Raw genomic sequence first — 16,284 nt, 5'->3', positions numbered from 1 at the left:
GGAACAGCAAATTAGTAAGTGGACTGAGGGGATATTTAGGAAGCAAGCTATATTATGACTTCGAATTGCTTTAGCGTTTATAAAAGTGCTGATAAATAAACGGGAGATGGGGGCAGTGCCAGTATCCATGGCAACACATTAAACAGCGTTTGAAGACAGCGCGTGAATGTCGTGATCGACCCTTCGGTGCTCGCTCTTTCTGCTATTGTTTTGATAGTTCAGTTTTGATTATGGCTTTCTTCGGACTCACATATTTAGGCTATCAGAACCCTTTTGGGGACAGGATGGCAACATCTACCCAAAACAAACATACACGAGGTATGGCTGCTTTGGTGCGACTTTCGACGAGTCTTTAGCACATCTGTTTAGCTAACTTTCAGTAATGGGGTCCAATATGTTTGTTTTTTTTCTTTCAGACTCATCAGACCTGCATCTCGGCAGCCAGAGCAGATATCAGGACTTCAGCAGACGCGTTCAGAGGTGTAAGTTCATGTTAAATACATCAAACATCCACATACTGAATGTGTTACATACTAGAGAGGTTGTTTGTTTGTGTGTGTGTGCCTGTTTATGTATAGTTCATGTAATTATGCTTGCTCAAAATGGAAAAAGTGATATGTTCAGATTAACTCATGACCAGTATGGGTTTTTTAAACGAATGAGTCTTAATAATTAAATCTAAATTTAATTGGATGCTTTTTTTTTTTGGTGGTCAGTGTGACATTGAGATCTTGTGTTTCTCTTTTTAGCTCCTAAAGAAGTGTACCGTGTACCTGTGACGGACAACCAGCAGTATGGTTGGTGGGTTTCCACCGATGGCCTGAAGAACCAGGAGTCTTGGACTCAAACCCGTCGCTTCCCACGCAAAAACAGCGAAATGACAAAGTATGAAGAATCTTTAGCTATGTTGGCCAATGTGTGTCAGCAGACAATTAATGGATAATGCTTTAATGCACTTATTTTCTCAGGTTTGTGAATGAGATGTCAATGACCTGCCCAGACTTCAGCTTGTTTTGATTCCTGGTCCATGAAACTGTAAGACAGTATGTTCACATGGTGATCACAGTCCCATAATACTGCAACACTGCATTGTCACTTCGCTTTGCAGAACAGGAGGTGCAGAGGACGCACAACTCACATTAATGCAAGCGTAATGTATCCATTGCACATCTACGACTGTGCCATATTGTTTATAGAATTTGGTGCAATAAAACTTAGTCCCAATCAGTCTGTGCTAAATGTTGTTCTTTGCATATACCTGCATTATGGTGGCTAAGTCCAGTAATAATAAAACGATAAACCATTTGTGAACAAACTTGACCTGAAGCAGTTTCCATTTGTAAACTTCTTCCTGAGTTTTAGTAGACCACTTAATGTTCTGATTCTTCTTTCATTAGTATCAAAAACTGACTACAACAGGATGAAATGATGATCTAGGATCATGTTAAGTTTCCTTGACAATAGTATTTGAATTACAGCTCACCAAATGCATAAAATATTTACTGAGCAAGGCATCTTCTTGATTTACACGCAACTCTCATGTAGAGTTTTGAAAGGTAGAAATGAATCGGTTCACATTGTTAAAGTGATAGTAGTTTGATAATAGAAGTGATAATCAGTAATTGTAAATAAATTAAAATCTGGTGATAAAACAGGTGAAATCTACAATGTACCTATCAATATTCTGAAGCGAAAAACCTTTAAATGATGCATCATCTATGGTGACGCAAACACAAAGCCTAATATACACCAAAATAAAACTTTAAAAGCAATTTAAACAAAACCACAATAAAAAGCAATCACAAAAACCAAATAAAACAGACATTTTTTTTTTTTTATTTTAGAGGGGAAAAGTTTGTCTATATTCATCAAGAGTCTTTTCTCAACTTTCCTTTGCAAAGTTGAAAAGCTCGTCCCTTTTCTAATCCTTCGACTGAAGTAAAAACAAGAATGAAACGAACGAAAAGGTAAACGAAAATAAAGAGACGATCAGGAGGCGTTCAGCCCTGATCTAGACAGAGGCCGCAGTGTGAGAGTCGGTAGTACTAAAATACACTCCTGCTTGTCCGCAGTACATCAGGTACTGTGTTTGCTTCCCTCACGCTGAATCTCCATTCGTGTACGCTTTTATTGCACGTACTGGACGGAACAACAGGGCGCCCTGCCTTTGGTACGAACATGATCAACTGACACGCAATGACCAAACTACAATCAAAGCAAGTTTTCAACACATAGCAGGAAAAGACAGTGCTTTGGCCGTCATGCAAGTTGCTGAAAGAAGTGAGCGAGTTAACAAATGTTAATTGCGACCACCGGATGAATCGCATTGTACACCGTGTGATACAAAGAGGCACTGTTATCATATGCTGAATTTGTTCAATTAAGGCAAATGCACTGCACTGCACACATGCAGTGTACGGGAAGTCTTCTATGTTATTAAATAGCTGGCTAGCAACTGTTTACCTAATGCATTTGAAGTTTACGGTTTAGATATGTATTTTCCCAAGTGGCTTTTTCCTTAAAGAGATGTTCACTACAATGAAGCAGAACAAGCGGTGGAGGGAATATTGTTGATCTGACCATACGTCAATGACTGCAGTTGATCAGTTAGTACCAAATGTCTCAATTCAGGTCTTTGTTCCTCTCCTCGGCTGGAATGGAATCATAATTGAAAAGATATAAGAACAACCAGAATAGGAATAAAATAAAATAAAAAATGGATACAGAGGTGATACAAAATACCCAAACAACTTCAGGGAATCAAACAAACAAACAAAAATCGTAGAGAAGATACCACAATCAGACATGCTTTTGAGCTGTTTAGTTTGGCAAGAAAGCAGCTAGTTGTATCATAGAAACCTCACAGTGAAAAGAGTTATGCCCCTTCGAGATTACAAAGCACAGTATTCAGTCATAATTTATAGATATATTTCTTTCGTTTTTAAAAAAGTCCTTCTAGAATGAATTGGATCTCGATAAACTGTCTTGTACCGTGGTATCCAATGCCGTGGCTTTTCCCCAGATGCCTCCGAAAAACTCTTTTTTTCCTTTTGTTTCATTTTGTACCAAAAATACTTCTTTGAAAAAAGAAGAAATGGTTGACGGAACACACGAAACAAAACCGAAGTCTTCCTCGAGGACGCGCTGAAGGCCCAGACCTGGTCGTACTTCCAAAAAAAAAAAGGAAAAAGAAAACTACTGTTCCACAGCTTTTTCAAACACTCTTCCATCTGGAATTCGTCGTTCTGAAGGAAAAGCATGACTTTAAATAAACCATTCAGTCCTTCATGTGATCCGGTGAACACTGCTCTGCCAGTCACCCGCTGGTCAATCAATCAGTGGAATTTACTTTAAATGATAAAATGTCATAAAAAAAAACAGGAGTAAAATCAAGGGGTGAGGACGTAAGAGCATTACATAATATTCAAAACTCCCGCAAACGTTTTGACAACTTCTTTTCTATTAAATACTTTGGTCTTTGGTCAACAGTTCTCTTCTTAATTTATACAGATACTGTATTCGTACACACACAGATATACGAGCGTACGTGTTTATGTACGGTATAAATGTGTGTGTGTTTTTCACACTTGTTCCATAAAGGACTTTTTGCACAAAACATCAAGATTAAAATAAATAAGGAATTCCGAACAAAACATGAGTACCTGTATTTATATTCTCCTGAAATAAAAAATAACAGAGGAAAAAAATGTCACACAAAAATAAAACTGGAGAAAATGCCTTATGTACAGCGTTTTTCTTCGGCAAATAAAGGCCTTTATTAAATAAACAGACTTTGCATCTTTCAAGCAGCCTGAGGGAGAGGCTTAAAAACAATCGTCCTTCAAGGTGCACAGCCATCTCCAGTCTGGAGTCTGCTTTGTTTTTTTTCAATAATCTTCCTTTTTTCTTTGTTTTTTCTTCAAGTGATGGTGATGGCTACTTGTTTGTCTTCTGCTTGCCTCGAGAAATCCTCCTCCTCTCTGGGGAATTGTGGGAATCCAAAGAAACTAGTGCACTGCTAACTGTTGGGAGGTCCGTTGTTCAGGAAGTAAGTGGTCATCTCACCCTTGCCTTTCACTTTTACGACCCCTCGACACTCCAACTGGTAACCTTTACTGGCCAACACCTGGTGCAGGTCTGTGGTCACCTGCAAGACATCCAGTAAAACATCAGAAAATCACGTCTAAACGACTTGCTCGTTATGACTAAGGCATCTAAAGACTTGAAAGTTCACCTGAATGTGGTCTGGGACCCCTGTACTGTCCATCCGACTGGCCACATTTACTGTGTTTCCCCAGATATCATACTGCGGCTTCCTGGCGCCAATAACTCCTGCGACCACTGGCCCAATGTTCAGTCCTGCACACACACATGCATATGCCAATTTAGAAATGTACCCTTAGTATTCATGTTTCAAAAAGAAAAAGAAAAAAAAAAGGTTATTTAACGTCATGTGACTCCATGTAGTGTGACCAGTGTTATTTATATGCTCTCATAGTATTTATTAATATTGTGAATTTGCTTTTATTTATTTTATTACATTTTTACTTCTATTTAGCTTTTTAAATTTTATTTTTATTTATTTATTTCAGTTAGTTACCCAGGCATCATTTCTTATTTTATTTTCAAATTTTTCATATAATATTAATATTAGGGCTGGGCAAGTTAACGCATTATTAAAGCATTAATTAATTAACGCCGACAATTATTTTATCACGCATTAACAGTTTTTTTTATTATTATTATTATTATTATTTTGAAAGTCTGTTGCTCACTGGCTCTGAATTCACATACAGACAATGTACAGATGTTTGCAAACTTTTGTTCATATAGCAGTACAAATAAAAGTGCACAATACACTACTTTTGAATTCATTATTGAATTTTGCGCATAACAATGAGATTAATCATGCAGAAAAGTCATGTACCCGTACCACATGACATTTTGCAACTTATACTAATCTTGCCTTGTGATAAAAACTGAGCTTTCAGGTTTATCATGGTGGGAAAAAATTAAAAAAAATATGACCACATTTTCAATTGTTATTCAATTTTCGTCAATCTGAATGAATCCAGTCGGATTTTAGATTCTGAAAGTTCTGTTTATATAAATCCTGAACTACCTCGCATTGTCATAAAAAGAGACTTACTGACCATGACACACAATCACGCACCACATGAGTTTAATTTGGTTGGACAAAACTTTTTCAAACGTTTAGAAAAAATTAAATAAAATCGGCAAACAATGTGACCCTGCAGGTTTTGAAACTCACCGATCTTCATCTGGAAGTTGTTGAAGGAATGCTCATTGATGTATTTCATCTGTTCGCGGAGGTGCATGGCGTAGTCAGCCAGGGCGGTTATATGCGAGCGGCCTTCCTTGTCATAGGTGGAGTCGTTAAGGCCAGATGCAGCCATGTAGGTGCTGCCAATGGTCTTTATTTTCTCCAGCTGCCTGTATTTATCCTCACTGATGATCTGCAAGAGAGGAGAGATATAGAGGGGAGGTTTTCATAAATATACACGACCGTTCAAAACTTTCCGTTCGCTTTCATATTGGTCATACTGAATGGTGTAATAATTAAAGATTCCCTTATTCTTTTCAAACACAAACCTCATCAAAATCAGCGATGATTTCATTGAGGAGCCTCAGACACTCCACTCCCTCGTTGTTGGCCTCCAGCTCCACGTAGAACTCGGAAAAGTTGCTGATGGAGGCGAACATGACAGCCACACACTCACACGACTGGTAGTACAGCTCGTCGTTCCTCCTCTCTCTGGCTAGAAAGTGGGCGGCCACATCTTTGGGCAGGATGTTGTGGAGAAGCCGGCGGTTGTAGGCTTGAAGCTCCTCCATCTCCTCTTTTCTTCTGTGGCCTGTAGAAGAACAGACAAATTACATATTTTAAATTCTGAAAGGATGAAATTCTATGTATTTTTTAAACAAATTGTTTATTGACATTATTGACATATTATTTTATATCTTAGTGTGCCAAGCTAACAACAACAAAGATCTGTAGCAGTAGTTCAGTGGTTAAACTTCTGGTGTCGGACAAAATATTGTAGGCTCAAAGCCTGACCTGAAGTTTCCAAAGGAAGTCTAGACGAGCCGTTGACTCCACTTGCTGGGCATGTAGGTACAGTGCTAGTACAAAAACAGTGAGGATCACTGGGGTCATGACCTTTAGGGACACTTTAGTCACCCTGAAAGTACTGAAACAAGAGAGATCAGGTCAGCCACAGGATCAATTATTTACATCACAGCATGAATGTAACAGAATACAGCATACAGCCATTACAAAGAGTTAGTGTCTTTAAGTAAACAATAAAAATCACTCAAAAATGATGACTGAACATACCACTGCTCAGTAGTTGTATTGAGATTGGACCTGTGGGAAAACCAAGAACATTAAACATTTTTGCATTTATAAAAACAATAAATTAGAAATTAGGAATAATGCGAAGCATAAGAGATAAATTTAGGTCTCACCATTGCAGAGTTTCATTGAAAACACTAAAAAAAACAAAAAAAAAAAACAGCAAAAACACAAATAAGCAGTGTAAAGGTTAACATCACAAGAACTTTTAAACCAGCATTTATTTATATCACAAATAAACAAACTATATTCAAATTAGTATTCAAATCAGAGATATTTTAATATATATTTTTTATTTTGTTATTTTATATTATTTTTATTGCATATTCTTTTATTTATTTTATATTATTTCATATATATTACAATTAATATTTCAAACCAGTTTTAACTGAAACTATTAAAAATTATTAAAAATAATTCTCGGTAATTGAAATAAATCTGATAGATAGATAGATAGATAGATAGATAGATAGATAGATAGATAGATAGATAGATAGATAGATAGATAGATAGATAGATAGATAGATAGATAGATAGATAGAATAAGTTTAAGATACTACTACTAAAATTACTGAAAGTACTAAAATTGCTGAAACTAAAACTATAAAAGGTACACAAAAAAATGTAATATTATAACAAAATAAACTAATAAAATAGACAAAAGCACATAAAGACTACTAAAACTTTCTCAAAATTTAAATGGAAACTGAAAATATAAAAATAAAACCTAATTTAAAATATCAAATAATACTATAATGGTATATAAATAATACTTAACATTGTTGCAAACCACAGACCACAGTGTTTAATTCTTTAATACTAAATTAATGTAATAAAATGTCATTATATTATTGAATATACACAAACAACAGGCCACAGATCAGCTGGTATTATGGCTGAAACATATCATCTGAACATAAAGCAAAGCCACTTCTCTCTGTGGTGTTTGAGCTGTACTGACGCCCTCTAGTGGCTGGCAGCGGTACTCACAGGGCATTGGCAGTAACGAAGAGGTCTGCGTTGTCAAACAGCGCCACCTCTGGCCACTCCACAAGCAGCAGGAAAGTGAGCTGGATGAGCAGCATTAAAGCCAGCTTCCCTATACTACTGATCTGCAGGAACACTGAGCAGGCCAACAGGGTCAGCAGCACACTGTAGCTGAAATACTGAAAGAGACATAAGGGATAAAACCTGAATCCGGCTTCATTTGCAACATTGTTTTAATCTTAGTGTGACTATACACACGTTTTACCTCAGGGAAGGGGCAGGAGGGAGTGTTGCTGGGACAGATGTTCAGGCCGTCGGCTGCAGAGCGAGACAAGTTGTGAATCACACAGGGAGTCACCATCTCTGACGACCAGTTAAACTGCTCTGATACACAGTCCACAAGCTTCTGTGTATCACAGGAAAACTGCAGGAAACACAAAACATACACTCAGGCTCCAAAATAGGCTACATAATCAGATTTCCTGCTACATATCAGAATTGATTTGTATAAATTTATCATTACATCACTTGCTCACCAATGGATCCTCTGCAGTGAATGGGTGCCGTCAGAATGAGAGTCCAAACAGCTGATAAAAACATCACAATAGTAATCCACACCACTCCAGTTCCATCAATTAACATCTTGTGAAGCTTAAAAAAACTGCGTTTGTAAGAAACAATCATTATCATTAATGCATTTTAACTACAACCGGCTAAATACAAGTCCTTTAACGTTATTATTGCTTTCTTCAGTGAAAAAGTCATCTCGGCTGAAACAGGAGAGAGAAATGCACAGATCAAGCACCATTTACAAGTGAAAACAGTCTAAATCAGTTCTATGCAAATGCATTGGTGGGTTTCGATGTTTCGATATTATGAAATATGGACTTGTATTTTGCATAGAAGTGATGGTTTAAAGTCAAAACATTTTAATGGTGGATTTGTTTCTTACAAACACACAGCTTTTCGCTTCACAGTGTGTTAATTGACAGATTGGAGTGGTGTGGATTACTTGTGACTTATTGTGATGTTTTTATCAGCTGTTCTGACTCTCATTCTGACGGCACCCATTCACTGCAGAGGATCCATTGGTGAGCAAGTGATGCAATGCTAAATTCCTCCAAATCTGTTCTGATGAAGAAACAAACTCATCTACATCTTAAAGTGTGAGTACATTTTCAGCAAATTGTCATTTTTGGTTGAACTATTCCTTTAAATGGATAGTTCACCTCAAAATAAACACTCTGCACTTTTCTAATGCTTTTCTACCATTTTTAGAGTTTGACAACCCCGGTCGTCATTTATTTTTATTGTACAGATTACAACACTCTTTTGGCAAATGTTGTGTTCTGCAGATGAAAGAAGGTCATATGCGTTTGGATCGACATACGGGTGAGTAAATGATGACAGAATTGGTATTTTAAGTAACATTTGTGACCATACAGTCTCTTTCGAAGAAATAAGATTGTTAGCTAAAGTGTTAGACACACTAATGTTGTGTGTGAAGTGATTTGGCAGCTCTGCATACCATATTGACAAAGGCAGAGATGAAGACGAGGATGATGGTGAAAACTCCCACCAGTGTGCTGTTGGTGCGAGACTGAACAATCTTCTTGGACACAGTCTGCATAGCAGCAGGGAAGAGCTGCAAGACAGAGCGAAAGAAAGGCCAATTGTACACGTTTGTACAAGAGACAAAGCAAAAGAATGAAAAACAGCATAATTAGACGTAGCTTACCTTTACACAGGAGTAAATGGCACAGATGAAGAGGATGTTGGCAAGAATGATGAAGATACTGATGTATATTCCCAGCATGACCAGAGTACTGCAAAACACACAGGAGGTTTCAGATTCATGTTAAGTGTGTGTGTGTGTGTGATTGTGTACGTACTTGGGGACAAATTTGTACAGAAGTGAGCTAAACCTGACAAAACATTATTTTGGGGATGCAAAATAAAAAAAAAAAATAAAATTAAAAAAAAAAATGTTTTCAATTGTAATAATGCAGATAGATTTCTGTTAGGATTAAGCTTCAGTCGCATTAGCAATTAGCATTAGCATGGTACAAACAGGTCTAGTGTCCATTGTCTATAGCATATGCATGAAGCAAAGCTCACAGTAAAGTCACTTCACAACCAAGCAGCTTTCTGTTGGTCAGCCAGGCAAATAAGTGAACACAAACAAAATCTTTTTTGCCATCACACAAAACTATTGGAACGATTTCTATTGGACTGGATTTCGCTCACAAAATTTCGCAGAGCAACAGTAAACATGACCGCCATCTTTAGAGTGTAGGTTAGGGTTAGGTTAGTATTTATAACTAGCTGTAAACAAAAACAAAACAAGGCTAAGGAATGTCCCCATTTAAAGGGACAGTTCACCCAAAAATGAAAATTCTGTCACCATTTACTCACACTCAAGTTATTCCAAACATGTATGAGTTTCTTTCTTCTGTTAAACACAAAAGACAATATTTTGAAGAATTTTGGTGACCAAACAGTTGATAGCCATTGACTTCAACAGTATGGAAAAATATACACAATGGAAATCAATAGCTTCTGTCAACTCAGAACAGATTTGGCACAACTTGAGGGCGAGTAAATGATGACAGAATTTTCATTTTGGAGTGAACTATCCCTTTAAGTACAAGTGTGTGTGTGTTTGTTTTTGTGACATATGAGGACACAAATTTGTATAATAATGACATGGTGTGACATAGGTATTACAAGGAGAAGGTGATTTATGAGGACATTTCCCCATGTCCCCATATTTAAAAAAGCTTATAAATCATACAGAATTAGTTTTTTTTTTGAGAAAGTAAAAATGCACAAAGTTCCCTTTAAGGGGTAGGTTTAGGTGTTGGTGTAGGGTGATAGAAAATACGGTTTGTACAGTATAAAAACATTTACGCCTATGCAATGTCCCCACAATTCACAAAAACAAACGTGTGTGTGTGTGTGTGTGTGTGTGTTTATCACTCACTGAGGGAATATGACGATCTGGATAAAAGAGATGAAACAGAAGACCAGCAGTGTACAGGCCACATAACCGCCGAAACGATCATCTACTTTCTTAGAATACTAGAAATAAGACCAAAATATAAAATATAATTAAAATATGTTGATCTACCAATCTGTGCCAAACATGAATGCTGCGTGAGTTATTGCTGATCGCTAACGACCAACAACCACCCAGAAGATCCTGTTAACCTAATGACATGTCAAAAATTGCTCTGAACAACTCGGAAGAATTCAGTCTACTTCTCTTCTTCTTAAATACCAAACAGGAAATTGTAGGACATTTGATCTCTCATGATCTCATCCATCCTGTTAGTCTGCTAGACGATCGGCACTACTAAATTAAACTGGAAAGGGACGGGAAGCTGGAACTCAGCCAGTGTCTTCGAGTCTGACCTTCTTCTCCAGGCTGGAGGTTTGGAAGGTGAGGAGAAACTTCTTCACGTGGTCTTTGCGGAGCTGGTCGATACTGCGAGCGTCAATGGCACGGCCCAAAAACTCATCCACCTCGTCCTCAGGGTTCAGCGCCTCCTGAGCACCACGGCTGCGTTTGTGAGAAGAACAGTTAGAAAAGCACATTTTTATTTGTACCTTTTGCATTCCTTTTTTCCCCACTGCATTTATTCTCTAAAAGCTAAGAAAAATCACTCACTTGTCTTTGCTGGAAGTTTCATCAATGCCCTGAGTGAAGAGAAGAAACAAATGTGAGCCAAAGAAGATTAGAAAGATCTGAGAGTAATGTAGGAGGACTGAAAGAACAATGTAAAGGCAGAAATCGGGTGAAGGAACTGGAGAGAGAGGTCAGGCGAGTGTCATAGGGAGCGGGAGACAGACTGACCGACAGGTCATGTGGGGTCTCACCATCTGTCTGAAGACTTTGGAGTCTTTAGTCCTGGAGAAGGATCTGTCAGGCACCCATCGCGGCACCAGACCCTCGTTAGAGTTCGTCCGCGTGCGCTGCATCTTAGCCATCATGGCCTTCTCCTCTTTCTGAAACAGTCAAGGGCAAAGGAAAAGTTTTGTGCTCAAGGATCTTGAATAAAAGAGAAGCATTAAAATTAGGGATGCACTGATATGATTTTCATGTTATGTTAAGCCATATAACAGATAAAAGAATAAAGACTAAAAAAGGCTAAAGAGTAAATAAAAACAGTAAAATGATTTTCAAATTATGCTAGAATAGATAAGCGATAAATGACATCTAACAAATAACAGCCAATATTAAAATTAAATTTTTAGTCTAAATAGATTTTAAAAAGACTAAATAAGGCTAAACACTAGATAATAACATTTTAAAATGGTTTTCATGTTATGCCAGATAATTATTAAATGTCTAAATTGTTATTTGTCTAAAAGTTATTTAAAAAACAAAGACTAAAATCCATTGTTTTAAATGTTACAAATGCATTTCTGCATTTTTTTAGAGCAGCACAGTCATTTTGACTTGACATAATCTCATTATATTTAATGAAATGTTCTACACAGTCTTGTTTTCTTGACCAGTCTTGTTTTAAATATGACACATTAAAAAAAAAATTATATATATATATATATATATATATATATATATACTGTCTATATACTGTATATATATATATAGAGAGAGAGAGAGAGAGAGAGAGAGAGCACAGTTAAAATGTTGTAGCATGAACTCAGCACAAAATGACATATCTAACCCGCTTTTGACTGCAGCCCAAGACTAGGAAGGTCTCAATGCTGTTCTCTTTCAGGTAGGCGTTTCTCTCCCCTCCAAAACCTGGTTCCACCTCATAGTCTCCATTCAGGTACTGCAGAGTAGCTTTAGTGATATGGATCCTCCTGAGGAAAAAAATGAGTTTCAGTAAACAGTCTCTCCAGTGTTATGTATAGCTATGTGTACACGTCTGACTCTCACCCGGCTTTGCCTCCAGCCTCCATGTGGTTGGCCAGCGTGACGTCGTTGGACCACACGTCGAATTGCCACTTTCTCAATCCAAGAACTCCGCAGTGCACACGACCACTGTGGATCCCGACCCGCATGTTTACATTGACCCCTGTGACCTCTCGCACCAATCTGCGACACAAACATGTTATTAATAAATCACATGCTGCAGTCAGTGTTCTTTTTACATACTAGTAAAATTATTTTTAGTATTATTTTTACATATTAATAGTCTGTATTAGCTTTTAATAGCAGATTTATTTTATTTTACATTTAGTTTGTTTTAGCAATTTTGTGTGCTTTTGTCATTTTTGTTTTATTTTAAATGACATTTTATTTTATTTCACTTTTAGAAATGTATTTCTGATTTTTAGTTATTTTAGTTTTTACATTATTCCAATTAATTGCTAAAGAAGAATTTCCCTTAAATTTAAGTTTTTCATTTAATATTAATTTTTTACTTTTGCTTTATTTTACTTAACAAAAACTGAAAAAAATAACAATAACAACACTGGCAACAATATATAAGTCTATGAATTTACATATAATTCATGGAATTATTAAATAATTATTATTTACTATCAAAAAATTAGATCATTTAACCTCACAACTGTTCACATGAAATAAATGTCACAAAGGTTGATGTTCAGATGAACTGACGCCTAAGTGAGACTTACGAAATGGCTTCAATCATGTCCACCCCCATTTCCACGCAGCAGTGAGCGTGGTCCGCTCTGGGCTCAGGTAACCCTGACACGCAGTAGTAACAATCCCCCAGGATCTTGATCCGTAAGCAGTGGTTCTCCTGCATACACACACACACAAAAGGGAACAGAAGTTAATTAGAAAGTTCAAGCTGAGGAGATGGCAGCTTCACGCTGAGGTGTAAAAAGAGAGTAGTCATTCTGCTTAGAGTGTGATACAGACAGAGTGTGTGATATTTGTGTGTACATCTGACACCGTGTGTAAACGAGTGTCAATACTGATAAAAATGCATCAGACCGAAATATGTGACAATGGATCTGACAAAGGACGTACATTACAGCGAATAACAGGTCTTAAAAGAAGTCAAAGCAGAGCAGAGTAGTGTTGTTTTGTTCCTGAATGAATAAGTGTTTTTAATCACCAGCGAATGATTCAATGGTTGAAGGAATGCTACATTAGAAATGCTGTTGTCATTCAACATTTCATCCAGAACCCTTCAGTGCTCCCATCTTCTAGAGGACACAGGACCGTTTTTATCCTTGGCTGCACCACAGTGGGCTATCAAAAAACAGCTCATGCTGAGGATGCCCTCTGGGAAGCCTCATTCTCACAGCCTGGAGCTGAGACTCCCAACCCTCAGGGATTACGAGAACCCCACTGGTGAACCCCAAACAAAAGCCCACCACTGACTGCAACAGCACCATGTATATATTACATTGTTATTTTAATAAATGTTGATAGTTTGCAATGTATTGCCATGGATTTGCTAGCTTTTAAATGAAACTTTACATTTTTACTAATAATGCTTGAAGGGGTCATATCCAGGGGTGCACATAAGCAGTGCACAGGTGAATATGCGCAACCAAAATAAAAAAATGCGCTGTGTGAAGTTCAGACCACTCATTTGCATACCGACATGGCTGACAGCTGTTAATGCACAATCACCGTTTTAGATTCACTAAGTGTTGGTGCTAGCATTCATAATTTTATTTTGTGTTTGACTCAGATAGTATGTCAGGATTGTGGACTGTCTTGTGTGTGTTTTTGCTCCCAATGTGCTCCGTGACCCAGTTTCTGTCTCCCGTTTATTATGTCATTTGGTTCAGGTGTGTCTAGTCATTAGACCCTTAATTGTCTGTGTATTTAAGGTCTTGTCCATTCAGTTAGTGTTTGTCAGTTCTTAAATGTCATTATGTGTTTTCTACGTTCCCTGTTGAATATTAAAGATATCTCGTTTTTACAAATTCTTACGTCTCCTCGTTCAGTGCTCCTAAGAAGTGTGACAGAGTAAGGACGTTTTTGACTAATTTATTTTCGACCTCTGTTAACAGACTGAAACTATTACATTGGCTTTTAATTTTTTTTTTTTTTTATCTCTCTGATTGAGTAGCATCAATAAAGAGTTAAACTACATTCACTAACTGTAATACTGTGTGAGATAAATATTAGGCTTCTGAACTGATTGCACTATGTATAATCATTTTTCTATTCTTAAAAGAACACTCCACTTTTTTTGGAAATAGGCTCATTCTCCAACTCCCCCAGAGTTAATAAGTTGAGTTTTACCGTTTTTGAATCCATTCAGCCGATCTCCGGGTCTGGCGATAGCACTTTTAGCATAGATCATTGAATCCGATTAGACCACTAGCATCGCGTTCAAAAATGACCAAAGAGTTTCGATATTTGTCCTATTTAAAACTTGACTCTTCTGTAGTTATATCGTGTACTAAAACCGGCGGAAAATGAAAAGTTGCTTTTTTTTTTTTTTTTCTAGGCTGATATGATTAAGAACTATACTCTCATTCCGGTGTAATAATCGATATAACTACAGAAGAGTCAAGTTTTAAATAGAACAAATATCGAAACCCTTTGGTCATTTTTGAACACGATGCTACTGGTCTAATAGGATTCAATGATCTATGCTAAGCTGTGCTAAAAGTGCTATCGCCAGACCCAGAGATCGGCTGAATGGATTCAAAAACGGTAAAACTCAACTTATTAACTCTGGGGGAGTTGAAGAATGAGCCTATTTCCAAAAAAAGTGGAGTGTTCCTTTAACTGTTTTAAATCCATTTTTATATCTTGTTTTTTTTTTTTTTAAATGACTTTCACTTCCTTTTATGTGAAGCACTTTGAATTACCACTGTGTATGAAATGTGCTACATAAATAAACTTGCCTTGCCTATGTGCTGCCAGTTTCAGAGCAAAAAGCAAAACTGGCATTTTGTTCACTGACGCTTTTCACTCAGCAGTGCTAACCCCAGCAGCAAGTCTATTAGAGTTACTTGCCGGCAACCAACCAAAAAAATGTTTGTTCATTATAGGTTTGAAAATGATAAATTCATATAAAACGAAGTAAAAGGAAAGAAAATGTTAATATTAGTGTGTATATATAATAGTATTATCAGACTTTAAGTAAATTGCAATAAAAATATTAACTTATTTTTATAGTTATATTTAAAGGGGTCATGAACTGAGAAACCAAACTCCCTTGATCTTTTGATATGCAAGAGGTCATTGTACTATAAAAACATCCTGTAAGTTTCATAACTCAAAACTTTCTCGTTGGTCTAAAAACAGCTTTTATTGAAGGCAGTCTGCCAAAACCACAGGTTGTGGAATGTATGTCTCTATGATGTAATAGTGTTGATAAGCACCGCCTCCACAGAAGATCATCAACGCCTGCTTCTACATGGCTGCCTGTGTAGCACCTCCCACTGATTCGCACATGTAGTGTTTACGAGAGAGACGAACGTGCTGGTCTACGCAGAAACCAAATGTTAAAAATGGCTCTGAAGACAAGAAGATGCTGTACAGTGCCAAGTTGTGGAAAAACAGTCTTTGCATTGCCTTCCTTCTGATCCCACCGTTAGAAGAGAGTGAATAAACTTTATTTTTAATGAAGATCCAGACTGTGTCAGTAAGAACTTTGTCCTTTGTTCACTTCATTTTTCCGCGGATTCATTTACAAAACAAGGCACAAATCAACGCGGGATATTCAGAAAGATTGAAACTAAAAGACGATGCTGTGCCGACTATATTGGATCTGACAGTAGTGTCACAACAAGTGTGAGTAACTGTTTTTATTACGTGATCACTATTGCTTTGTCTCTTCTTGCAGATCGTTTGATATGTACTGATAATTTATGCATTTTTAATCTAAATCACAGCAGCGTCCATCTATGAGGAATGTATGCTGTCAAACATACACAACTATTAGCCAATCATAGCAGTGGGTGTTTACTTCCGAGTCTACAATCCGCCACACCTATTCAAA

At 37.1% G+C, this 16,284-nt stretch overlaps 2 protein-coding genes across 4 annotated transcripts in view; one reads left to right on the top strand and one right to left on the bottom strand.

Moving 5' to 3' along the window:
• The first annotated feature begins 51 nt into the window (after nucleotides 1–51).
• LOC131531987 (testis-expressed protein 49-like) lies at nucleotides 52–1,307 on the top strand. The gene is made up of 4 exons (XM_058763243.1): nucleotides 52–318; nucleotides 417–482; nucleotides 750–885; nucleotides 969–1,307. Exons 1-4 carry the CDS (start codon nucleotides 231–233, stop codon nucleotides 1,015–1,017), a joined length of 339 nt encoding a protein of 112 aa, XP_058619226.1. The 5' UTR covers nucleotides 52–230; the 3' UTR covers nucleotides 1,018–1,307.
• Nucleotides 1,308–1,820: 513 nt separating this feature from the next.
• adcy6a (adenylate cyclase 6a) overlaps nucleotides 1,821–16,284 on the bottom strand; it is a 58,758-nt gene continuing 44,294 nt past the window's right edge. For 2 of the 3 annotated variants that reach the window (XM_058763713.1, XM_058763714.1), the window contains 15 exons: nucleotides 12,980–13,107; nucleotides 12,276–12,434; nucleotides 12,058–12,199; nucleotides 11,243–11,371; nucleotides 11,034–11,062; nucleotides 10,778–10,925; nucleotides 10,347–10,444; nucleotides 9,102–9,189; nucleotides 8,892–9,008; nucleotides 7,629–7,787; nucleotides 7,367–7,542; nucleotides 6,490–6,513; nucleotides 6,359–6,388; nucleotides 6,080–6,212; nucleotides 5,634–5,876 (listed from right to left, as the gene is read on the bottom strand). In XM_058763713.1, the coding sequence (XP_058619696.1) occupies nucleotides 5,781–5,876; nucleotides 6,080–6,212; nucleotides 6,359–6,388; nucleotides 6,490–6,513; nucleotides 7,367–7,542; nucleotides 7,629–7,787; nucleotides 8,892–9,008; nucleotides 9,102–9,189; nucleotides 10,347–10,444; nucleotides 10,778–10,925; nucleotides 11,034–11,062; nucleotides 11,243–11,371; nucleotides 12,058–12,199; nucleotides 12,276–12,434; nucleotides 12,980–13,107 (1,656 nt within the window). In that variant the 3' untranslated portion in view covers nucleotides 5,634–5,780. Of the gene's footprint in view, nucleotides 4,148–4,234; nucleotides 4,360–5,272; nucleotides 5,478–5,613; nucleotides 5,877–6,074; nucleotides 6,213–6,358; nucleotides 6,389–6,489; nucleotides 6,514–7,366; nucleotides 7,543–7,628; nucleotides 7,788–8,891; nucleotides 9,009–9,101; nucleotides 9,190–10,346; nucleotides 10,445–10,777; nucleotides 10,926–11,033; nucleotides 11,063–11,242; nucleotides 11,372–12,057; nucleotides 12,200–12,275; nucleotides 12,435–12,979; nucleotides 13,108–16,284 lie in introns of those variants that run through there. The other variant, XM_058763715.1, reaches the window with a different exon arrangement.

Source organism: Onychostoma macrolepis, chromosome 23 (genome assembly GCF_012432095.1).
Source record: "Onychostoma macrolepis isolate SWU-2019 chromosome 23, ASM1243209v1, whole genome shotgun sequence".
Taxonomy (NCBI): Eukaryota; Metazoa; Chordata; class Actinopteri; order Cypriniformes; family Cyprinidae; genus Onychostoma; species Onychostoma macrolepis.
The sequence above is the reverse complement of the archived record's forward strand: the minus strand, read 5'-3'. Positions and strand labels throughout refer to the sequence as shown.

What these genes read in the sequence shown, in the direction of transcription:
- LOC131531987 (XM_058763243.1), top strand. Translation starts at nt 231, where the DNA reads ATGGCTTTCTTCGGACTCACATATTTAGGCTATCAGAACCCTTTTGGG. An exon ending in CAGCAGACGCGTTCAGAGGT is followed by an intron (nt 483 to 749) that starts GTAAGTTCATGT and finishes TTCTCTTTTTAG; the next exon opens with CTCCTAAAGAAGTGTACCGT. An exon ending in AAAAACAGCGAAATGACAAA is followed by an intron (nt 886 to 968) that starts GTATGAAGAATC and finishes TTATTTTCTCAG; the next exon opens with GTTTGTGAATGAGATGTCAA.